This window comes from Crinia signifera, unplaced genomic scaffold (genome assembly GCF_055691185.1).
Source record: "Crinia signifera unplaced genomic scaffold, ASM5569118v1 HAP2_SCAFFOLD_232, whole genome shotgun sequence".
Classification (NCBI taxonomy): domain Eukaryota; kingdom Metazoa; phylum Chordata; class Amphibia; order Anura; family Myobatrachidae; genus Crinia; species Crinia signifera.
The window spans coordinates 1-24,869 of NW_028142125.1; the positions used below are offsets into that span (position 1 = coordinate 1).

Here is a 24,869-nt window from a genome sequence, read left to right on the forward strand (position 1 = left end):
TATGGTAGGGAGACAGAGGTGATAATAGACAAAAGGTGGTAGGGCAAAGGGAGAACCATGAGTAATGTCACATGACCTTCCATACCATTGTACCCTGTACACTGCTATTATTCCTGTCCCTTCTACTGATGATGTAGATGAGTCACTGGGGAACATGGGGGATTGGTCAGATCTCTGGGCTGGTGGCAGACAATGATCTAATGTGTGGAGGAGAAGAGGACAATAATAGGGGCTGATGGCTCCTGACTCCCCCACTGGGCAGATACATTCCCCTCATCAGTCTGTATTAGGGAGGCCAATGATTTTGGCCTAAAATTGGCGGGATTTGAATCCCGGGATTGTCTGGAGTTGGGGGTGGGTAGGCATTTATGACATGTGCAGGGTGGGCAGTTTAGGGGGCGGGTTAATTTTTTTTTTTTATATAAGAGAGGCCGGGATTGAGCATTTTTCATTCCTGATTCCGGGATTCAAAAAATGCCCCGGGATTGGCATCCCTAGTCTGTACTGACAGAGGAGGGTGCAGGATAAGAGGCCGCTGTAGTGACAGAGTAGGGTGCGGGATAAGAGGCCGCTGTAGTGACAGAGGAGGGTGCGGGATAAGAGGCCGCTGTAGTGACAGATGAGGGTGCGGGATAAGAGGCCGCTGTAGTGACAGAGGAGGGTGCGGGATAAGAGGCCGCTGTAGTGACAGAGGAGGGTGCGGGATAAGAGGCCGCTGTAGTGACAGAGGAGGGTGCGGGATAAGAGGCCGCTGTAGTGACAGAGGAGGGTGCGGGATAAGAGGCCGCTGTACTGACAGAGGAGGGTGCGGGATAAGAGGCCGCTGTACTGACAGAGGAGGGTGCGGGATAAGAGGCCGCTGTAGTGACAGAGGAGGGTGCGGGATAAGAGGCCGCTGTAGTGACAGAGGAGGGTGCGGGATAAGTGGCCGCTGTAGTGACAGAGGAGGGTGCGGGATAAGAGGCCGCTGTAGTGACAGAGGAGGGTGCGGGATAAGAGGCCGCAAGTAATAGAGGAAGGTGCGGGATAAGAGGCCGCTGTAGTGACAGAGGAGGGTGCGGGATAAGAGGCCGCTGTAGGGACAGAGGAGGGTGCGGGATAAGAGGCTGCTGTAGTGACAGAGGAGGGTGTAGGATAAGAGGCTGCTGTAGTGACAGAGGAGGGTGCAGGATAAGAGGCCGCTGTAGTGACAGAGGAGGGTGCGGGATAAGAGGCCGCTGTAGTGACAGAGGAGGGTGCGGGATAAGAGGCCGCTGTACTGACAGAGGAGGGTGCGGGATAAGAGGCCGCTGTAGTGACAGAGGAGGGTGCAGGATAAGAGGCCGCTGTAGTGACAGAGGAGGGTGCAGGATAAGAGGCCGCTGTAGTGACAGAGGAGGGTGCAGGATAAGAGGCCGCTGTAGTGACAGAGGAGGGTGCAGGATAAGAGGCCGCTGTAGTGACAGAGGAGGGTGCGGGATAAGAGGCTGCTGTAGTGACAGAGGAGAGTGCAGGATAAGAGGCTGCTGTAGTGACAGAGGAGGGTGCGGGATAAGAGGCTGCTGTAGTGACAGAGGAGAATGCAGGATAAGAGGCCGCTGTAGTGACAGAGTAGGGTGCGGGATAAGAGGCCGCTGTAGTGACAGAGGAGGGTGCAGGATAAGAGGCCGCTGTAGTGACAGAGGAGGGTGTAGGATAAGAGGCCGCTGTAGTGACAGAGGAGGGTGCAGGATAAGAGGCCGCTGTAGTGACAGATGAGGGTGTGGGATAAGATGCTGCTGTAGTGACAGAGGAGGGTGCGGGATAAGAGGCCGCTGTAGTGACAGAACAAGGAGAATATGTGACTCTCTGTAATAAGTGATTATTCCTCACCTGTGCTGGTATCTGTAGGGATTTCCTCCTCCTTACACTGCTGCTGACCCCTAACATCAATCTCTTCTTCTACCTTAATATCCGTCACTTCTTTTCCCTCTGTATCTTCTGCCTTAATATCAGTCACTTCTTTTCCCTCTGTATCTTCTGCCTTAATATCAGTCACATCCGTCACTTCTCCCTCTGTATCTTCTACCTTAATATCAGTCATGCCTCCACCCTAAATAACAATAGTAAATATTAGTGTACAGATGGGGCAGGTCCCATCTTGGCAGGGGATGGCGATGGCGACGCCAGCCGCCATCCCCCGCCAGCGCCATGTCGACTGTGAGAAGGGGACACGTGCGCACGAGATGCGCGCGCGTCCCCTTCTGATGTCGCTTCCAGCTGCTCCCCTGGGTCCCCGCCGGCTTGTCGGCGGTAATCCGGGGTACCCGCTGACGGAGATTGAGGTGCGCGTGAGACGCACGCGCATCTCAGTCTGATGGCTGGCGAGGCTGATTCGCCAGCCAGGATGAGGCCTGCCCCATCTGTATGAGACACACACAGCTTCTCTACAGATCATAAAGGAGACACGCAGTAACTGAGGACATGGTATATATGTGATTATCCTGGGAATACAGAGGACGGGGACATCTCTCTGGGGTATCTCTGTTACTGGGCCCATCTGTAGGAGACACACAGTGACTGAGGACATGGTATATATGTGATTATCCTGGGAATACAGAGGACGGGGACATCTCTCTGGGGTATCTCTGTTACTGGGCCCATCTGTAGGAGACATGCAGTGACTGAGGACATGGTATATATGTGATTATCCTGGGAATACAGAGGACGGGGACATCTCTCTGGGGTATCTCTGTTACTGGGCACATCTGTAGGAGACACGCAGTGACTGAGGACATTGTATATATGTGATTATCCTGGGAATACAGAGGACATCTCTCTGGGGTATCTCTGTTACTGGACCCATCTGTAGGAGACACACAGTGACTGAGGACATGGTATATATGGGATTATCCTGGGAATACAGAGGACAGGGACATCTCTCTGGGGTATCTCTGTTACTGGCCCCATCTGTAGGAGACACGCAGTGACTGAGGACATGGTATATATGTGATTATCCTGGGAATACAGAGGACGGGGACATCTCTCTGGGGTATCTCTGTTACTGGGCCCATCTGTAGGAGACACGCAGTGACTGAGGACATCTCTTATATATTTGGCTACATCTGTCACTCAAAGTGTGTCTGGAGCTATAACCCTGGGTGGAGCCTCTGACTCACATGACTGACTCACATGACAGAGAACCAGCCCAGTGAGCCCACAGACAGTGCCAGACACCATCTGCCTCTACATGTTACACAGCTACTCACCAGACACACCAGGTGAGCGCCCCACACCTCCATACCTCCCAACAATGACCCTCTCCAGGAGGGACAGAATGCTCTGTTTGTGGACTTCCATCTTAATTTATGATTGTCATCACCTGTCATTTTAAACAGGGTAATTGATAAGAAAGGTGTTTAAGCACAGGTGATGGTAATCCATAATTTAAGAAGAAAGTCCAGAAACAGAGCAATGTGTCCCTTCTGGAGAGGGTCATGTTGGGTATGCACCTCCCCCCCCCCCCCATTCACGGCATCCCCACGATTAAATGGCACATGCAAAACACTGACATGGCTATGGTCGACAATGAAAAAGGTTGACAAGATTTATTTTTCACTTTTTCAATGTTTTCATATTCATTCTCATGTGACGACATGGACACCAATGAAGTGCCACACTTATGTCAACATTTACATGTGTTGACCTTTCTGTGTTGATTTTTTCTTGTGGCGATTCGCGGCACCCCTCCCGCGATTTGCAGCACACCCCCCGCAATTCGCGGCACCCCCGGTGACTCCCGCGATTCGCGGCCCCACCCCGTGACACCCCCCCTCCTGCAATTCGCGACACCCCGCGACCACCCCTCCCACAATTTGCGCCAACCCCCCGGCCCCCCCTCCCGCGGTTGACGGTGCCCCCACGACCTTCCCTACCGCGATTCCCCACCCCTGACCCCCCTCCTGTCATTGCGGCAACCCCCCGCGACCCACCCTCCCGCGATTCACTGCAACCCTCCGCACCCCCCCCATCCCACGATTCGCGGCACCCACACCCCCCCCCCCAATTCACGGCATCCACCCACGACCCCTCCTCCCGTGATTCGCGGACACCCCTCACCTCCCTCCCCCACCCCCGCGCGTGATTCACGGCAACCCCAGGATTAAATGGCACATGCAAAACACTGGCACGGCTATGGTCGACAATGAAAAAGGTTGACATGAGTTTTTGAAGATTTATTTTTCTTTTTTTTAATGTTTTCATATTCATTCTCATGTGTCGACATGGACACCGATGAAGTGCCACACTTATGTCAACATTTACATGTGTTGAACTTTCTGTGTTGATTTTTTCTTGTAGCAATTTTTTTTACAGTGACAACTATGAACTATGTGCACGTCAACCTACACATCATCAACCAATTCTTTGTATAATATATAACACCTGTTCTGTTATACTGTAGGTGTTTTAAGTCAGATCTTTTACTGCTACTATTACTGTTTATGTAAATGCATTCTGAATGACAGCAACATCCTACCATCCTTCTACAAGAATATATAACCAACTAGGTGATTCATCGCGCCCCGCGCACCCCCCTCCCACAATTCACGCCCCCTCCCAGGCTTTGCGGACCCCCGCCCTCTCCCATGATTCGCCGACACCTGCGCCCCCTCCCTCCCTTGATTCACGGCACCCCACGTGCCCCTCCCGCAATTCACGGCACCCCTAAGCCCCTCTTTAGTCCCCCGTATACTCACACACCCCTATCACTACCCAGCTTCCTGCTCTCCTGAACCGTAACTTCCACCACGGGGGAGTCGCTGACGCTATTTGGCCCACATGCCCCTATCATGCCTCATAGCCCAGCCTCCTGCTCTCATGCACCTGAACTCCCACCCAGTAGGAGGAGACACTGACTAAGGGCCACCATCCTGTACTCCTGTGCTGCCACGCTGGACCCTCACCCACTGGCAGAAGCAGCACAGTATCTCCCACCCTCCTCTTTAGTCCCCCTTATTCCCACACACCCCTATCACTACCCAGCCTCCTGTTTTCCTGTGTCGTGACCTCCGCCAATGGGGAGCCGCTGACTCAGAAACACCCTACTATACTATTGCACACACACACCTAAACAACATGCACACACAGCCCCCCCCCCCACCCACAAATGTCACTGTACCCTCCACACTATCAATGTACATCTTACTCTGTAACCGCTTTTTAATTAAACAAAACAATACACACCCCCTTCCACATCATATGCTCTCTATTTAACACATTTCACCTATAACTCAAGTTGCAATACAGGCCATCTTTCATACAATTCTAACCATCTTTCTCATATACAAATGTTCACAAATTAAGGGGCGAGGCCCCTTACGACGGTGTGAAGAGCGCCCTAGGGCGCGATGAATCACCTAGTTACCATATATTACCACACGTTACCATACATTACTCTACAAGAAAGTGTGAAGCGTAGGAGCCGGGAACTGTGTCCCTGTGCGAAGGGTCCTGTATGTGGGTCTGGTATTACAGTCACAGAGCACAACAGTCTGATCTACATCGGGACACCAGAGTCTGCTCCACCTGCATTATACCACAGAGCACCACAGTCTGCGCCACCTATATAACAGTATTAGAATATAATAATAATAATACTAGATGGGATTACCTGACGCTGCCGGACACAACACTGGATCCTCCCCGCTGCCTCCACCGCAACTTGTCAGTGCTGGCAACTCTGAAATGAGAAACAGGCAACCGTTGTGTGAACATACAAGCCAAAACCAATCATAAAACCCCCCCTCCCCCCAAAAGAAAGTATGCGGGGAAAGTGCAGCTGGGGATGTGGGGGGTTATGCACTAGTGGTGGGATTATTGGGTGATAGGTTGGTGCGGGTACAGGGCCGTCTTTCCCATTGGGCTTAATGGGCAGTTGACCAGGGGCCCAAGGTTAGTAGGGGCCCACCACAATGGGAAAGATGGCACTGTCCTAGGGAAAGGCGGCGAGCGGCGGGGATCCCGGCAGCGGCGGGTGGAGGGGACCTGGGCGGCTTGTGGGGTGCGCAGGGGACCCAGGCAGCGTGTGCAGGGGACCCGGGCAGCGGGCGGCATGTGCGGGGGACCCGGGCGGCGTGTGCAGGGGACCCGGGCGGCGTCGTGTGGCGGGGTCCGTCTGGGAAGTGGAGACCTTCATGTTGTGCTGTCTGCCGTCAGGCGGGAAGCGCTGCTGTGCTGATTTTGAAAAGACTGCAACGCTTCCCAACCGGCAGCAAACAGCACTACATCAAGGTCTGAGTCACCGATTCCTGGACGGACCACTCCACCCACCGCAGCTGCACATAGGGGAGGGGGGTTGTGAGGGGGGCCCTCAAAATATTTTGCCCAGGAGCCCATTATATTCTTAAAACGGCCCTGGGCAGGTACAGAGGTTAGGCCATAGGTTCCCAAACGCGGTCTTCAAGGCACCCCAGCGGTCCAGGTATTAAGTATATCCATGCTTGCCCACAGGTGCATAATTAGTAACTCAATCAGTCTGATTTAACCATCTGTGCTGAGCCATGGATATACCTAAAACCTGGACTGTTGGGGTGCCTTTAGGGAACCTCTGGGTTAGGCACTGGGGGGGGGGAATTAGAGTCAAGCTGCTGGGGGAGGGGGATGCCAACATCGTTAAACTGACCCCCAGTCATCTGTATATCCCAGATTTAACTCCATATACATATAGCTATATATCCATATCTTATCTAAATACATCTATATTTCTATACATTCCGTATACAGAGCTGAGCACTACAACCCAGCTACATCACATAAGAGGAATGCAGTGGCCACATGAGAAGTGTTACTGCGCAGCAATAGACAGTGCGATAGGGAATACATGGCATGCTGCACTGTGCACTGCTGCAGAGTGATCATAGGCACCGGGACACCACTCACCCGGGAACCCGCTGCCGCTCTCACCGCTTCCCCTGTCCCTGCTGCATGACGCCCCGGAAGAGAGGAGGGGGCGGGGCTGCACGGTGACGGGCGTGGAACGCAGAGCGACGGCAGAATACGGGGGACGTCTAACCAGGAAGTAGGCTGGAACGCAAATTCCGGAAGATGGGTGGAACGCATAACCCGGAAGCACGGAACGCGTATAACCTGGAAGTGTGTGGTAGCGGACTGCGCGGCGGCGGGTGAGTGTCTCCATAGACAGGGAGTGAAAGATGGCAAATAGCGTGTGACATAGATACACAATGAGACTCGGGAGCTGCTGCTGGGGAGACGCTGCCTCCCGGCCTTACACGGGGGCTGTGGGGCTGTGGCTGAGGGGGGACATAATAGCTGTATATCCCAATACAGTAACTGGGGCCCTGTCCCACCCTCTGCCATAGGCTTGTTACCAGCAGTGTGTGGCCTGCCCTATCCTGGCTGCAACCCTTCCCCCTAGGACAGACATGTCCAAACTGTGGCCCTCCAGTTGTTGTGGAACGACACATCCCAGCATGCCTTTACATAGTTTTAGAATTCATAATAGAAAAACTGGCAAGGCATGATGGGACTCGTAGTTTCACAATACCTGGAGGGCCATAGTTTGGACATGCTTGGCCTAGGGCAGTGGTTCCCAAACTTTTTCAAATCACGGCACCCTAAAGCATCAGAATTTCTGGTACTCTTTACCTAGATGGGCGCCCGCGATTGAAATCGCGGGCGTCGGGGGTAAAAATCGTGGTCATCGCGGCCATCGCGGGTAAATCGCGGGTACATAAAAATCTGCTACCCGCGATGACCGCGATTTGAGCGCGATTTTCATGTAAAATGCCTCAATGCCCGCGATTTGGCCATAGGAATCAATGTTAAATGGGCTACAGAGCCCAAATAGGCACAATTAACCCGGCGGTACGCGTCCTCCGACCTTTTCATGCCCTACTATCCACTAGGGCGTGGAGTGAGAATAGAATAGTGTGGCGAGCGCAGCGAGCCACCGAGCCAGAAGCGTGGCGAGCGCAGCGGATACCTTCACAGGTAGACGCGTCCCCTTGCGGGCTTCACAGGTGTCCGCGTCGCCACGGACACCTGTGAAGCCCGCGAGGGGACGCGTATAACTGTGAAGGTATCCGCGTCCCCTCGCGGGGCACGCTGCGCTCGCCACGCTTCGGGCTCGGTGGCTCGCTGCGCTCGCCACACTATTCTATTCTCACTGCACGCCCTAGTGGATAGTAGGGCATGAAAAGGTCGGAGGACGCGTACCGCCGCCCCTCGCGGGCTCGCTGCGCTCGCCACGCTTCGGGTTGGCGTGGATCGTGGGGTGGCGTTAAAATTTTGGGGGGACATTTAAGGGTTAATTGTGCTTATTTGGGCTCTGTGGCCCATTTAACATTGATTCCTGTGGCCAAATCGGGTCCATTGAGGCATTCAATAGTAAAATCGTGTCCATCGGGCCTTTTAACATTGATTCCTATGGCAAATCGGGAGCATCGCGTCGCGGGCATCGCGGGTACATTTATGGCCGGCCGCGACGCGACCGACACGATTTCCATGTTTAACATGGGTTTCAATGGGAAATCGCGGGCATCGCGTCGGTCGCGTCGCGGCCAGACATAAATGTACCCGCGATCACCACGACGGGCGCCCATCTAGGTAAAGAGTACCGAATTTCTTTCACTGCACCCCTAGGCCAAAAGTTTCTGATTCAGAAATAAAAAAAATATATATATAATTAAGTATTTAAAAATTATTTTATGTCATACAAAGGTTATGATTTATGAATGAGGGGGAAGGATTAGCTTCTCTTTGTCCACATATTTTATTATTGAAAGCCCACCAATGTTTTTGCTTTTATATTGACCATAAATAATTTGAATTGGTCCTTGACCACCAATCCAAGGCACCCCTGCAAGTGTCCCGAGGCACGCCAGGGAGCCACGGCACACAGTTTGGGAACCACTGCCCTAGGGTATAAGGGGACCCCCAGCGCATACTTGCTTACCCTCCTGCATTTTGCAGGAGACTCGCTGAAATACGGTAGCAGCAATCTCCCTCTCTCCCTCATTAGTCTAGCAATCTCCCTCATGCCACCCAGTCCACGTTACACTGTTACATTTTTTTGGGAAAAAGGAATGAGAGTCAGATTCATTTACATTGAATCATCAGCACTATTTCCCAGCACGTTACCAAGTTTAGTAGCTCTTACTAACTGCTTTGGGGCTCATCTACATTTTTATATAAGTCATTTTAAAAGATTCCACTCAGATATAGCAGTAAACATCCACGCTTCTAGGTGCCACATTCACAATCTCACTTCACAATCTCTCCACCCTAATGCCGCCCTGCTGGCTGCATTTTGTTTATGGATAACACTCTGGGGGATGTGATCGGAGAGGTGACTGCTGGTAATGGGGCATTATACAGTAACACCGGGGGATGTGACGGGAGAGGTGACTGCTGGGAATGGTATAGTGTTCCCGCTAGGCTGTTTTAGCGGGGCGCTGTTTTTTAAAGGGCAAAATGCGCCCTGCCCCTCTAGCAGCGCCCCGCCCCTCTAGCAGCGCCCCGCTAAAACAGCCTGGTGCCTGCCCGACTCCTTGCATGGGGAAGCCCAGCGCCGCCTTAGACGGCGATGCCCGGCGCTTCCCCGGCATCAAGGCACCTTCCCCCAGCATCTTCAGCGCGGCCCACTTTAGTGACGCCGCCGGACGGGCCCGCCCACTTTAGTGATGCTGCCGGGCGGGCCCGCCCACTTTAATGACGTCGGCGGCCCGGTCCGCCCACTTTAGTGACGTCGGCGGCCCGGTCCGCCCACTTTAGTGACGTCGGCGGCCCGGTCCGCCCACTTTAGTGACGTCGGCGGCCCGGTCCGCCCACTTTAGTGACGTCGGCGGCCCGGTCCGCCCACTTTAGTGACGTCGGCGGCCCGGTCCGCCCACTTTAGTGACGTCGGCGGCCCGGGACCGCCCACAAGTGTGCCGTCGGCTGCCCTGGCCGCCCACTTTAGTGACGTCGGCGGCCCGGTCCGCCCACTTTAGTGACGTTGGCAGCCCGGGACCGCCCACAAGTGTGCCGTCGGCTGCCCTGGCCGCCCACTTTAGTGACGTTGGCGGTCCGGGACCGCCCACAAGTGTGCCGTCGGCTGCCCTGGCCTGGCGCCCTGCCCGGCACAATTTCTAGAGGGAACACTATGGTATATTATACAGTAACACCGGGGGATGTGACTGCTGGGAATGGGGCATTATACAGTAACACGGGGGATGTGACCAGAGAGGTGACTGCTGGGAATGGGACATTATACAGTAACACCGGGGGATGTGACCGGAGAGGTGACTGCTGGGAATGGGGCATTATACAGTAACACCGGGGGATGTGACCGGAGAGGTGACTGCTGGGAATGGGGCATTATACAGTAACACTGGGGGATATAACGCGAGAGGTGACTGCTGGGAATGGGGCATTATACAGTAACACCGGGGGATGTGACCGGAGAGGTGACTGCTGGGAATGGTATATTATACAGTAACACCGGGGGATGTGTCTGGGTGATGACTGTATCACTTTGTGTGTCAGGTTCCTATAAAGTGTCAAGATGTCACTGTCTATCTGTCCATGGAGGAGTGGGACCATATAGAGCCAGGATGGGGAACCTTCAGCTGTTCAAATACATATCCCAGCATGCCCTGCTACTGTTTTGCTATTTGGCCAAGCTAAAACTGTTGCAGGGCATGCTGGGATGTGTAGTTTAACAACAGCTGCAGGACCGAAGGTTCCTCATCCCTGATATAGAGGAACACAAGTGTCTGTAGGACAAGCTGACTGAGAATCACCAGCCCCTCACATCGCTGGGTAAAAGGAAACATTCATGTATTTTAAAGTGACAGCGGTTGTATGGACCCGTTGCTACTGCTCTCCTGGCCCCCCTCGCCCATCGATTCTCCTCTCCTGGCCCCCCACCCATCGCTACTCCTCTCCTGACCCCCACCCCCCACCACGTTAATCGCTAGTCCTCTCTCCTGCACTTTAACAATCACTGTGCTATAATGAAAAGTACTGAGGATCTAGGAGTCACTATGGGAAGCAATGTAACAAAGCAATGAGGAAGACCAGGCAGATGCTTCCTTCCATAGGGAGAGGAATGAGCTGCAGACATTTGGTGAGTGTTGCTCAGAGATGTGCAGACAAGGCAGGCACTAGGGGAGGGATTAGGGGTAGGTGCCTCCGCTAGAACTGACGGTCACATAAGTGCCAGAACCCACCGCTGGTGATACCTCAGAGACCAAATAAGCGACCGCTGGGCCACTAGGGATGATGCTGTAGGTCCACATTCTCTTCTCGGTTTTGTTGATGGCCTAATGTGTTGGTGGAAGTGGGCTCAGTAACATACAGGGGGTCTGTATAGGACTGACAGAGCGGAGCAGCAGTAGAACCTTGTGCTGGGAATTCCATCTAGACAGTGCAAGCATAATAGGTGGTAGTGGTGACAGCCTGTATAGGGGGAGACCAGGCTGGTGGGAACATGTCTGACGATCTATGGATTGTGTTGGCAGCCAGGATGAGATGGCAGAACCTCAGTAAAGCGGCTAACACTGATGGTGACAGGTCCGGAGAGAACGTGTGTATTGTCCACATAGGGATAATGCTGATATCCACAGGAGCTGATCATGGCACACAGTATAGATGGAGAAGAGCAGAGGTCCTGGGATTGGGCCGTGTGAGACCCCAACTGAAGAAGGCAGCAGCGGGGAGGATGCAGAGAAGCACTTTATGCTAGATCAGCAGGATGGGGCCCAGGATCAGGCTGTGTCCTGAGGACCTCGGCGATGTAGTGTATGTATGAGAACAGAGAGGTCACCAGCATCCGACGCAGCAGAGAGATCCTGGGGAGTATAAGGGAGCAATTACCATCACAGTCATCCTCACCTGAGGAAGTGCAGTCTCTGCGGAGTGTTGGGCAGGAAAGCCAGGCTGATGAGGATCCGGTACCACGTGTGAGTAAGTGTTAGGGAAATGTAGGCAACTAGGAGGCAAATCAGGTGAGAGATGGGGCAGTAACTTGTGAGAGCTGGGATCAGATCTGTGTGTTCTCAGTATAGGAGTAATCACTGCGTGCTCCCATAGTGATGGGATTATAGCAGCATAGAGAGACCATAGGTGAGGCTGGGATGTGCACAGGAGACAGGGATGGGCTGACATGTGAGGGCACAGGATGGAGAGGACAGGTAGCACAGTAGGAAGTAGGCACTGATAGTAGGGGGATGTGGGAGGGCTGAGCGATGCCCGAGGTGAGAGATGGCAGTGTGTTACTTTGTGGTGTCGGGGGTGTATCGGTAGCAGTGGTAGATGGCAGTGTATGTAGGGAGGTCAGGAGTACAAGATGGCCGCCAATGATTGTCTATCTTGCGTACATCTAAGGAGGCGTTGTGCTGCTTTAGTGGCCAGCCATGACTTATACTCACATCAGTGGAGTGGGAAGAATAGAATAAGAATAAGGGGAACCACATGATGAGAGGCTGTTGCTGGGGTTTGGTGAAGCTGCGGCACTGATATATCACTAGAGCATATATGGGGTAGTGTATAGTATAGACAGCTAGGCTCCCCCTCTTGTTCAGGAGAAAGAGAAAAAAAATTTGAAAAAAGAATAACTTCCCTTCTCCTTTGGCTTATTTCTTTTGGGTGTATTCTCCCGTCTTGGAGGGTTGCAGCTAAAAAAATTAATCACCCGGGAAGCTTTGGCAGAGAGGTGGGAACGTTGTTGTGTAATGACACAGAATTCTGCTGATATGAGGGTTCTTCAGCAGAGAGGTTCTAGTAATGGAGGAGACCTTGCAGGGGATAAGGTGCTGATGTGGGGGTGAGAAAAGTTTGTTCTAGAGATCATAAATAAGTCCTAGTCTACAGAAACAGGCAGTGACCACCACAATGTCTATATGAGTCAGTCCATAGGGACTGTCCAAGAGCAAAGGTTACAGAGAGTAGTTTGCAGACGCAAGGAGAATATCGGGATCTTGAAATCGCCCATTGTGAAGATCTATTCCAACCTGTCTGCTTCCAAACCTGGAGGTGTGAGTGAGGTGGAGAGCACTGTGTGAAACTGCTTCAGGTGAGGCAGCTTCAGACGAGGCAGTGTCTGATGTGTGAGCCATGTTTCTGCTATTGCCAGAGGGGTGAGGTTGTTTAAGAGAGAGAAAACCTAGATGGTTAGTTTGTTACAGGCATTCCATCCTGCACAATTAAAGGGTTTGTAAAGTTATAGGAGAAGGGGGATGTGTTTTATGTTTGCTGAATTCCTGTAGTATTCTGAATTAGATTTTCATATCGCCTGGACTTAGAGATAAATCCCCTACTAAAAGAAGCAGAAGGTGAAAGAGATTACATTTATAAATAGTGACTGTAAGATGTGTGTGATTTTATATATTTAATTAGGGGGAAGATCTGTGTGATATTACGGTAGAGGATATAGAGGGAGAAAAAGAGATGGATCAGCAGTGTAAGGAGGAGGAAATCCCTACAGACACCAGCACAGGTGAGTAATAATCACATATATACCATGTCCTCAGTCACTGCGTGTCTCCTACAGATGGGCCCAGTAACAGAGATACCCCAGAGAGATGTCCCCGTCCTCTGTATTCCCAGGATAATCACATATATACAATGTCCTCAGTCACTGCGTGTCTCCTACAGATGGGCCCAGTAACAGAGTTACCCCAGAGAGATGCCCCCGTCCTCTGTTTTCCCAGGATAATCACATATATACTATGTCCTCAGTCACTGTGTGTCTCCTACAGATGGGCCCAGTAACAGAGATACCCCAGATAGATGCCCCTGTCCTCTGTATTCCCAGGATAATCACATATATACCATGTACTCTGTCACTGTGTGTCTCCTACAGATGGGCCCAGTAACAGAGATACCCCAGAGAGATGTCCCCGTCCTCTGTATTCCCAGGATAATCACATATATACCATGTCCTCAGTCACTGTGTGTCTCCTACAGATGGGCGCAGTAACAGAGATACCCCAGAGAGATGTCCCTGTCCTCTGTATTCCCAGGATAATCACATATATACCATGTCATCAGTCACTGCGTGTCTCCTACAGATGGGCCCAGTAACAGAGATACCCCAGAGAGATGTCCCCGTCCTCTGTATTCCCAGGATAATCACATATATACCATGTCCTCAGTCACTGTGTGTCTCCTACAGATGGGCGCAGTAACAGAGATACCCCAGAGAGATGTCCCTGTCCTCTGTATTCCCAGGATAATCACATATATACCATGTCCTCAGTCACTGCGTGTCTCCTACAGATGGGCCCAGTAACAGAGATACCCCAGAGAGATGTCCCCGTCCTCTGTATTCCCAGGATAATCACATATATACTATGTCCTCAGTCACTGTGTGTCTCCTACAGATGGGCCCAGTAACAGAGATACCCCAGAGAGATGCCCCTGTCCTCTGTATTCCCAGGATAATCACATATATACCATGTCCTCAGTCACTGTGTGTCTCCTACAGATGGGCGCAGTAACAGAGATACCCCAGAGAGATGTCCCCGTCCTCTGTATTCCCAGGATAATCACATATATACTATGTACTCAGTCACTGCGTGTCTCCTACAGATGGGCCCAGTAACAGAGTTACCCCAGAGAGATGCCCCCGTCCTCTGTATTCCCAGGATAATCACATATATACTATGTCCTCAGTCACTGTGTGTCTCCCACAGATGGGCCCAGTAACAGAGATACCCCAGAGAGATGCCCCTGTCCTCTGTATTCCTAGGATAATCACATATATACCATGTCCTCAGTCACTGTGTGTCTCCTACAGATGGGCGCAGTAACAGAGATACCCCAGAGAGATGTCCCCGTCCTCTGTATTCCCAGGATAATCACATATATACTATGTCCTCAGTCACTGCGTGTCTCCTACAGATGGGCCCAGTAACAGAGATACCCCAGAGAGATGTCCCCGTCCTCTGTATTCCCAGGATAATCACATATATACCATGTCCTCAGTCACTGCGTGTCTCCTACAGATGGGCGCAGTAACCGAGATCCCCCAGAGAGATGTCCCCGTCCTCTGTATTCCCAGGATAATCACATATATACTATGTCCTCAGTCACTGCGTGTCTCCTACAGATGGGCCCAGTAACAGAGATACCCCAGAGAGATGTCCCCGTCCTCTGTATTCCCAGGATAATCACATATATACCATGTCCTCAGTCACTGCGTGTCTCCTACAGATGGGCGCAGTAACAGAGATCCCCCAGAGAGATGTCCCCGTCCTCTGTATTCCCAGGATAATCACATATATACCATGTCCTCAGTCACTGTGTGTCTCCTACAGATGGGCCCAGTAACAGAGATCCCCCAGAGAGATGTCCCTGTCCTCTGTATTCCCAGGATAATCACATATATACCATGTCCTCAGTCACTGCGTGTCTCCTATAGATGGGCCCAGTAACAGAGATACCCCAGAGAGATGTCCCCGTCCTCTGTATTCCCAGGATAATCACATATATACCATGTCCTCAGTCACTGCGTGTCTCCTACAGATGGGCCCAGTAACAGAAATACCCCAGAGAGATGTCGCCGTCCTCTGTATTCCCAGGATAATCACATATATACCATGTCCTCAGTCACTGCGTGTCTCCTACAGATGGGCCCAGTAACAGAAATACCCCAGAGAGATGTCGCCGTCCTCTGTATTCCCAGGATAATCACATATATACCATGTCCTCAGTCACTGTGTGTCTCCTACAGATGGGCCCAGTAACAGAGATACCCCAGAGAGATGTCCTCGTCCTCTGTCTTCCCAGGATAATCACATATATACCATGTCCTCAGTCACTGCGTGTCTCCTACAGATGGGCCCAGTAACAGAGATACCCCAGAGAGATGTCCCCGTCCTCTGTATTCCCAGGATAATCACATATATACCATGTCCTCAGTCACTGTGTGTCTCCTACAGATGGGCCCAGTAACAGAAATACCCCAGAGAGATGTCGCCGTCCTCTGTATTCCCAGGATAATCACATATATACCATGTCCTCAGTCACTGCGTGTCTCCTACAGATGGGCCCAGTAACAGAAATACCCCAGAGAGATGTCCCCGTCCTCTGTATTCCCAGGATAATCACATATATACCATGTCCTCAGTCACTGTGTGTCTCCTACAGATGGGCCCAGTAACAGAGATACCCCAGAGAGATGTCCCTGTCCTCTGTATTCCCAGGATAATCACATATATACCATGTCCTCAGTCACTGTGTGTCTCCTACAGATGGGCCCAGTAACAGAGATACCCCAGAGAGATGTCCTCGTCCTCTGTCTTCCCAGGATAATCACATATATACCATGTCCTCAGTCACTGCGTGTCTCCTACAGATGGGCCCAGTAACAGAGATACCCCAGAGAGATGTCCCCGTCCTCTGTATTCCCAGGATAATCACATATATACCATGTCCTCAGTCACTGTGTGTCTCCTACAGATGGGCCCAGTAACAGAGATACCCCAGAGAGATGTCCTCGTCCTCTGTCTTCCCAGGATAATCACATATATACCATGTCCTCAGTCACTGCGTGTCTCCTACAGATGGGCCCAGTAACAGAGATACCCCAGAGAGATGTCCCCGTCCTCTGTATTCCCAGGATAATCACATATATACCATGTCCTCAGTCACTGTGTGTCTCCTACAGATGGGCCCAGTAACAGAAATACCCCAGAGAGATGTCGCCGTCCTCTGTATTCCCAGGATAATCACATATATACTATGTCCTCAGTCACTGCGTGTCTCCTACAGATGGGCCCAGTAACAGAGATACCCCAGAGAGATGTCCCCGTCCTCTGTATTCCCAGGATAATCACATATATACCATGTCCTCAGTCACTGTGTGTCTCCTACAGATGGGCCCAGTAACAGAGATACCCCAGAGAGATGTCCCCGTCCTCTGTATTCCCAGGATAATCACATATATACCATATCCTCAGTCACTGTGTGTCTCCTACAGATGGGCCCAGTAACAGGGATACCACAGAGAGATGTCCCCGTCCTCTGTATTCCCAGGATAATCACACATATACCATGTCCTCAGTCACTGTGTGTCTCCTACAGATGGGCCCAGTAACAGAGATACCCCAGAGAGATGTCCCCGTCCTCTGTATTCCCAGGATAATCACATATATACCATGTCCTCAGTCACTGTGTGTCTCCTACAGATGGGCCCAGTAACAGAGATACCCCAGAGAGATGTCGCTGTCCTCTGTATTCCCAGGATAATCACATATATACTATGTCCTCAGTCACTGCGTGTCTCCTACAGATGGGCCCAGTAACAGAGATACCCCAGAGAGATGTCCCCGTCCTCTGTATTCCCAGGATAATCACATATATACCATGTCCTCAGTCACTGTGTGTCTCCTACAGATGGGCCCAGTAACAGAAATACCCCAGAGAGATGTCGCCGTCCTCTGTATTCCCAGGATAATCACATATATACTATGTCCTCAGTCACTGCGTGTCTCCTACAGATGGGCCCAGTAACAGAGATACCCCAGAGAGATGTCCCCGTCCTCTGTATTCCCAGGATAATCACATATATACCATGTCCTCAGTCACTGTGTGTCTCCTACAGATGGGCCCAGTAACAGAGATACCCCAGAGAGATGTCCCCGTCCTCTGTATTCCCAGGATAATCACATATATACCATATCCTCAGTCACTGTGTGTCTCCTACAGATGGGCCCAGTAACAGGGATACCCCAGAGAGATGTCCCCGTCCTCTGTATTCCCAGGATAATCACATATATACCATGTCCTCAGTCACTGTGTGTCTCCTACAGATGGGCCCAGTAACAGAGATACCCCAGAGAGATGTCCCCGTCCTCTGTATTCCCAGGATAATCACATATATACCATGTCCTCAGTCACTGTGTGTCTCCTACAGATGGGCCCAGTAACAGAGATACCCCAGAGAGATGTCCCCGTCCTCTGTATTCCCAGGATAATCACATATATACCATGTCCGCAGTCACTGCGTGTCTCCTACAGATGGGCCCAGTAACAGAGATATCCCAGAGAGATGTCCCCGTCCTCTGTATTCCCAGGATAATCACATATATACAATGTCCTCAGTCACTGCGTATCTCCTACAGATGGGCCCAGTAACAGAGATACCCCAGAGAGATGTCCCCGTCCTCTGTATTCTCAGGATAATCACATATATACCATGTCCTCAGTCACTGCGTATCTCCTACAGATGGGCCCAGTAACAGAGATATCCCAGAGAGATGTCCCCGTCCTCTGTATTCCCTGGATAATCACATATATACAATGTCCTCAGTCACTGCGTATCTCCTACAGATGGGCCCAGTAACAGAGATATCCCAGAGAGATGTCCCGTCCTCTGTATTCCCAGGATAATCACATATATACCATGTCCTCAGTCACTGTGTGTGTCTCCTACAGATGGGCCCAGTAACAGAGATACCCCAGAGAGATGTCCCCGTCCTCTGTATTCCCAGGACCGTACAGAGGAGACTCACAGGACCCCACAGGAGGATCAGGTAGGTGGGATTTACCATTGTGAGTTCTCACTATATGATCTGTAGAGAAGCTGTGTGTGTCTCATACACATATATATTACTGTTGTTATTTAGGGTGGAGGCCTGACTGATATTAAGGTAGAAGATAAAGAAGGAGAAGAAGCGACGGAAGTAATGGGTGACCAGCAATGTAAGGAGGAGGAAATCCCTAAAGATACCAGCACAGGTGAGTAATAATCACCTATTACATAGAGTCACATGTTCTCCTTGTTCTGTCACTACAGCAGCCTCTTATCCCGCACCCTCCTCTGTCACTACAGCGGCCTCTTATCCCGCACCCTCCTCTGTCACTGCAGCGGCCTCTTATCCCGCACCCTCCTCTGTCACTGCAGCGGCCTCTTATCCCGCACCCTCCTCTGTCACTACAGCGGCCTCTTATCCCGCACCCTCCTCTGTCACTACAGCGGCCTCTTATCCCGCACCCTCCTCTGTCACTGCAGCGGCCTCTTATCCCGCACCCTCCTCTGTCACTGCAGCGGCCTCTTATCCCGCACCCTCCTCTGTCACTGCAGTGGCCTCTTATCCCGCACCCTCCTCTGTCACTGCAGCGGCCTCTTATCCCGCACCCTCCTCTGTCACTGCAGCAGCCTCTTATCCTGCACCCTCCTCTGTCACTGCAGCAGCCTCTTATCCTGCACCCTCCTCTGTCACTGCAGCGGCCTCTTATCCTGCACCCTCCTCTGTCACTACAGCGGCCTCTTATCCTTCACCCTCCTCTGTCACTACAGCGGCCTCTTATCCCGCACCCTCCTCTGTCACTACAGCGGCCTCTTATCCCGCACCCTCCTCTGTCACTACAGCGGCCTCTTATCCCGCACCCTCCTCTGTCACTACAGCGGCCTCTTATCCCGCACCCTCCTCTGTCACTACAGCGGCCTCTTATCCCGCACCCTCCTCTGTCACTACAGCGGCCTCTTATACCGCAGCCTCCTCTGTCACTACAGCGGCCTCTTATCCCGCAGCCTTCTCTGTCACTACAGCGGCCTCTTATCCCGCACCCTCCTCTGTCACTACAGCGGCCTCTTATCCCACACCCTCCTCTGTCACTACAGCGGATTCTGTGCTGCTGGGCGGGCATCATACAGATATAATATCCCTGGTTACAGTATGTATAGGGTGCCACAGATTCTGTGCTGCTGGCCGGTCACCATACAGATACAATATCCCTGGTTACAGTATGTATAGGGTGCCACAGATTCTGTGCTGCCGTGCGGTCATCATACAGATCTAATACCCCTGGTTACAGTATGTATAGGGTGCCACAGATTCTGTGCTGTTGGGTGGTCATCATACAGGTATAATATCCCTGGTTACAGTATGTATAGGGTGCCACAGATTCTGTGCTGCTGGGCGGTCATCATACAGATATAATATCCCTGGTTACAGTATGTATAGGGTGCCACAGATTCTGTGCTGCTGGGCGGTCATCATACAGATATAATATCCCCGGTTACAGTATGTTTAGGGTGCCACAGATTCTGTGCTGCTGGGCGGTCATCATACAGATATAATATCCCTGGTTACAGTATGTATAGGGTGCCACAGATCTTGTGCTGTTGGGTAGTCATCATACAGATATAGTATTCCTGGTTACAGTATGTATAGGGTGCCACAGATTCTGTGCTGCCGGGCGGTCATCATACAGATATAATATCCCTGGTTACAGTATGTATAGGGTGCCACAGATTCTGTGCGGTTGGGTGGTCATCATACAGATATAATATCCCCGGTTACAGTATGTATAGGGTGCCACAGATTCTGTGCCGCTGGGCGGTCATCATACAGATATAATATCCCTGGTTACAGTATGTATAGGATGCCACAGATTCTGTGCTGCTGGGCGGTCATCATACAGATATAATATCCCTGGTTACAGTATGTATAGGGTGCCACAGATTCTGTGCTGCTGGGCGGTCATCATACAGATATAATATCCCTGGTTACAGTATGTATAGGGTGCCACAGATTCTGTGCTGCTGGGCGGTCATCATACAGATATAATATCCCCGGTTACAGTATGTATAGGGAGCCACAGATTCTGTGCTGCTGGTCTGTCTTCATACAGATATAATATCCCTGGTTACAGTATGTAAAGGGTGCCACAGATTCTGTGCTGCTGGGCGGTCATCATACAGATATAATATCCATGGTTACAGTATGTATAGGGTGCCACAGATTCTGTGCTGCTGGGCGGTCATCATACAGATATAATATCCCCGGTTACAGTATGTAAAGGGTGCCACAGATTCTGTGCTGCTGGGCGGTCATCATACAGATATAATATCCCTGGTTACAGTATGTATAGGGGGCCACAGATCCTGTGCTGCTGGACGGTCATCATACAGATATAATATCCCCGGTTACAGTATGTGTAGGGTGTTACAGATTCTGTGCTGCTGGGCGGTCATCATACAGATATAATATCCCTGGTTACAGTATGTATAAGATGCCGCAGATTCTGTGCTGCTGGGCGGTCATCATACAGATATAATATCCCTGGTTACAGTATGTATAGGGTGCCGCAGATCCTGTGCTGCTGGGCGGTCATCATACAGATATAATATCCCTGGTTACAGTATGTATAGGGACCACAGATTCTGTGCTGCTGGGCGGTCATCATACAGATGTAATATCCCTGGTTACAGTATGTATAGGGTGCCACAGATTCTGTGCTGCTGTGCGGTCACCATACAGATATAATATCCCTGGTTACAGTATGTATAGGGTGCCACAGATTCTGTGCTGCTGGGCGGTCATCATACAGATATAATATTCCTGGTTACAGTATGTATAGGGTGCCACAGATTCTGTGCTGCTGGGCGGTTATCATACAGATATAATATCCCTGGTTACAGTATGTATAGGGTGCCACAGATTCTGTGCTGCTGGGCGGTCATCATACAGATATAATATCCCCGGTTACAGTATGTAAAGTGGGCCACAGATTCTGTGCTGCTGGGCGGTCATCATACAGATATGATATCCCTGGTTACAGTACGTATAGGGTGCCACAGATTCTGTGCTGCTGGGCGGTCATCATACAGATATAATATCCCCGGTTACAGTATGTATAGGGGGCCACAGATCCTGTGCTGCTGGACGGTCATCATGCAGATATAATATCCCTGGTTACAGTATGTATAGGGTGCCACAGATTCTGTGCTGCCGGGTGGTCATCATACAGATGTAATATCCCTGGTTACAGTATGTATAGGGAGCCACAGATTCTGTGCTGCTGGGCGGTCATCATACAGATATAATATCCCTGGTTACAGTATGTATAGGGTGCCACAGATTCTGTGCTGCTGGGCGGTCATCATACAGATATAATATCCCTGGTAACAGTATGTATAGGGTGCCACAGATTCTGTGCTGCTGGGCGGTCATCATACAGATATAATATCCCTGGTTACAGTATGTATAGGGTGCCGCAGATTCTGTGCTGCTGGGCGGTCATCATACAGATATAATATCCCTGGTTACAGTATGTATAGGGTGCCGCAGATTCCGTGCTGCTGGGCGGTCATCATACAGATGTAATATCCCCGGTTACAGTATGTATAGTGTGCCACAGATTCCGTGCTGCTGGGCGGTCATCATACAGATATAATATCCCTGGTTACAGTATGTATAGGGTACCGCAGATCCTGTGCTGCTGGGCAGTCATCATACAGATATAATATCCCTGGTTACAGTATGTATAGGGTGCCACGGATTCTGTGCTGCTGGGCGGTCATCATACAGATATAATATCCCTGGTTACAGTATGTATAGGGTGCCACAGATTCTGTGCTGTTGGGTGGTCATCATACAGATATAATATCCCTGGTTACAGTATGTATAGGGTGCCACAGATTCTGTGCTGCTGGGCGGTCATCATACAGATATAATATCCCTGGTTACAGTATGTATAGGGTGCCACAGATTCTGTGCTGCCGGGCGGTCATCATACAGATATAATATCCCTGGTTACAGTATGTATAGGGTGCCACAGATTCTGTGCGGTTGGGTGGTCATCATACAGATATAATATGCCTGGTTACAGTATGTATAGGGTATCACAGATTCTGTGCTGCCGGGCGGTCATCATACAGATATAATATCCCCGGTTACAGTATGTATAGTATGCCACAGATTCTGTGCTGCCGGGCGGTCATCATACAGATATAATACCCCTGGTTACAGTATGTATAGGGTGCCACAGATTCTGTGCTGCTGGGCAGTCATCATACAGATATAATATGCCTGGTTACAGTATGTGTAGGGTGCCACAGATTCTGTGCTGCCGGGCGGTCATTATACAGATATAATATGCCTGGTTACAGTATGTGTAGGGTGCCACAGATTCTGTGCTGCCGGGCGGTCATCATACAGATATAATATGCCTGGTTACAGTATGTGTAGGGTGCCACAGATTCTGTGCTGCCGGGCGGTCATCATACAGATATAATATCCCCGGTTACAGTATGTATAGGATGCCACAGATTCTGTGCTGCTGGGCGGTCATCATACAGATATAATATTCCTGGTTACAGTATGTATAGGGTGCCACAGATTCTGTGCTGCTGGGCGGTCATCATACAGATATATTATCCCCGGTTACAGTATGTAAAGGGGGCCACAGTTTCTGTGCTGCTGGGCGGTCATCATACAGATATGATATCCCTGGTTACAGTACGTATAGAGTGCCACAGATTCTGTGCTGCTGGGCGGTCATCATACAGATATAATATCCCCGGTTACAGTATGTATAGGGGGCCACAGATCCTGTGCTGCTGGACGGTCATCATGCAGATATAATATCCCTGGTTACAGTATGTATAGGGTGCCACAGATTCTGTGCTGCTGGGCGGTCATCATACAGATATAATATCCCTGGTTACAATATGTATAGGGGGCCACAGATTCTGTGCTGCCGGGCGGTCATCATACAGATATACTATCCCTGGTTACAGTATGTATAGGGTGCCACAGATTCTGTGCTGCTGGGCGGTCATCATACAGATATAATATCCCTGGTTACAGTATGTATAGGGTGCCACAGATTCTGTGCTGCTGGGCGGTCATCATACAGATATAATATCCCCGGTTACAGTATGTAAAGGGTGCCACAGATTCTGTGCTGCTGGGCGGTCATCATACAGATATAATATCCCTGGTTACAGTATGTATAGGGGGCCACAGATCCTGTGCTGCTGGATGGTCATCATACAGATATAATATCCCCGGTTACAGTATGTGTAGGGTGTTACAGATTCTGTGCTGCTGGGCGGTCATCATACAGATATAATATCCCTGGTTACAGTATGTATAAGATGCCGCAGATTCTGTGCTGCTGGGCGGTCATCATACAGATATAATATCCCTGGTTACAGTATGTATAGGGTGCCGCAGATCCTGTGCTGCTGGGCGGTCATCATACAGATATAATATCCCTGGTTACAGTATGTATAGGGACCACAGATTCTGTGCTGCTGGGCGGTCATCATACAGATGTAATATCCCTGGTTACAGTATGTATAGGGTGCCACAGATTCTGTGCTGCTGTGCGGTCACCATACAGATATAATATCCCTGGTTACAGTATGTATAGGGTGCCACAGATTCTGTGCTGCTGGGCGGTCATCATACAGATATAATATTCCTGGTTACAGTATGTATAGGGTGCCACAGATTCTGTGCTGCTGGGCGGTTATCATACAGATATAATATCCCTGGTTACAGTATGTATAGGGTGCCACAGATTCTGTGCTGCTGGGCGGTCATCATACAGATATAATATCCCCGGTTACAGTATGTAAAGTGGGCCACAGATTCTGTGCTGCTGGGCGGTCATCATACAGATATGATATCCCTGGTTACAGTACGTATAGGGTGCCACAGATTCTGTGCTGCTGGGCGGTCATCATACAGATATAATATCCCCGGTTACAGTATGTATAGGGGGCCACAGATCCTGTGCTGCTGGACGGTCATCATGCAGATATAATATCCCTGGTTACAGTATGTATAGGGTGCCACAGATTCTGTGCTGCCGGGTGGTCATCATACAGATGTAATATCCCTGGTTACAGTATGTATAGGGAGCCACAGATTCTGTGCTGCTGGGCGGTCATCATACAGATATAATATCCCTGGTTACAGTATGTATAGGGTGCCACAGATTCTGTGCTGCTGGGCGGTCATCATACAGATATAATATCCCTGGTTACAGTATGTATAGGGTGCCACAGATCCTGTGCTGCTGGGCGGTCATCATACAGATATAATATCCCTGGTTACAGTATGTATAGGGTGCCGCAGATTCTGTGCTGCTGGGCGGTCATCATACAG

At 50.7% G+C, this 24,869-nt stretch overlaps 1 protein-coding gene and 1 long non-coding RNA gene across 6 annotated transcripts in view; one reads left to right on the forward strand and one right to left on the reverse strand.

The window, feature by feature from the left end:
- Positions 1 to 1,605: 1,605 nt before the first annotated feature.
- LOC146054266 (uncharacterized) lies at positions 1,606 to 7,028 on the reverse strand. Its single transcript, XR_014468190.1, has 3 exons — positions 6,898 to 7,028; positions 5,630 to 5,698; positions 1,606 to 2,071 (listed from the first exon to the last, which is right to left on the reverse strand). It is a non-coding gene; the product is annotated as an uncharacterized LOC146054266 (long non-coding RNA).
- Positions 7,001 to 24,869, forward strand: part of LOC146054263 (uncharacterized) — a 62,295-nt gene continuing 44,426 nt past the window's right edge. The window contains exons 1-4 of one of the 5 annotated variants that reach the window (XM_083168068.1): positions 7,001 to 7,139; positions 13,357 to 13,456; positions 18,400 to 18,497; positions 18,591 to 18,702. In XM_083168068.1, coding sequence (XP_083024194.1) covers positions 13,408 to 13,456; positions 18,400 to 18,497; positions 18,591 to 18,702 — 259 coding nt within the window. In that variant the 5' untranslated portion in view covers positions 7,001 to 7,139; positions 13,357 to 13,407. Of the gene's footprint in view, positions 7,140 to 10,484; positions 10,780 to 10,927; positions 11,087 to 11,167; positions 11,922 to 13,356; positions 13,457 to 18,399; positions 18,498 to 18,590; positions 18,703 to 24,869 lie in introns of those variants that run through there. The other 4 variants (XM_083168069.1, XM_083168067.1, XM_083168066.1 and 1 more) reach the window with 4 other exon arrangements.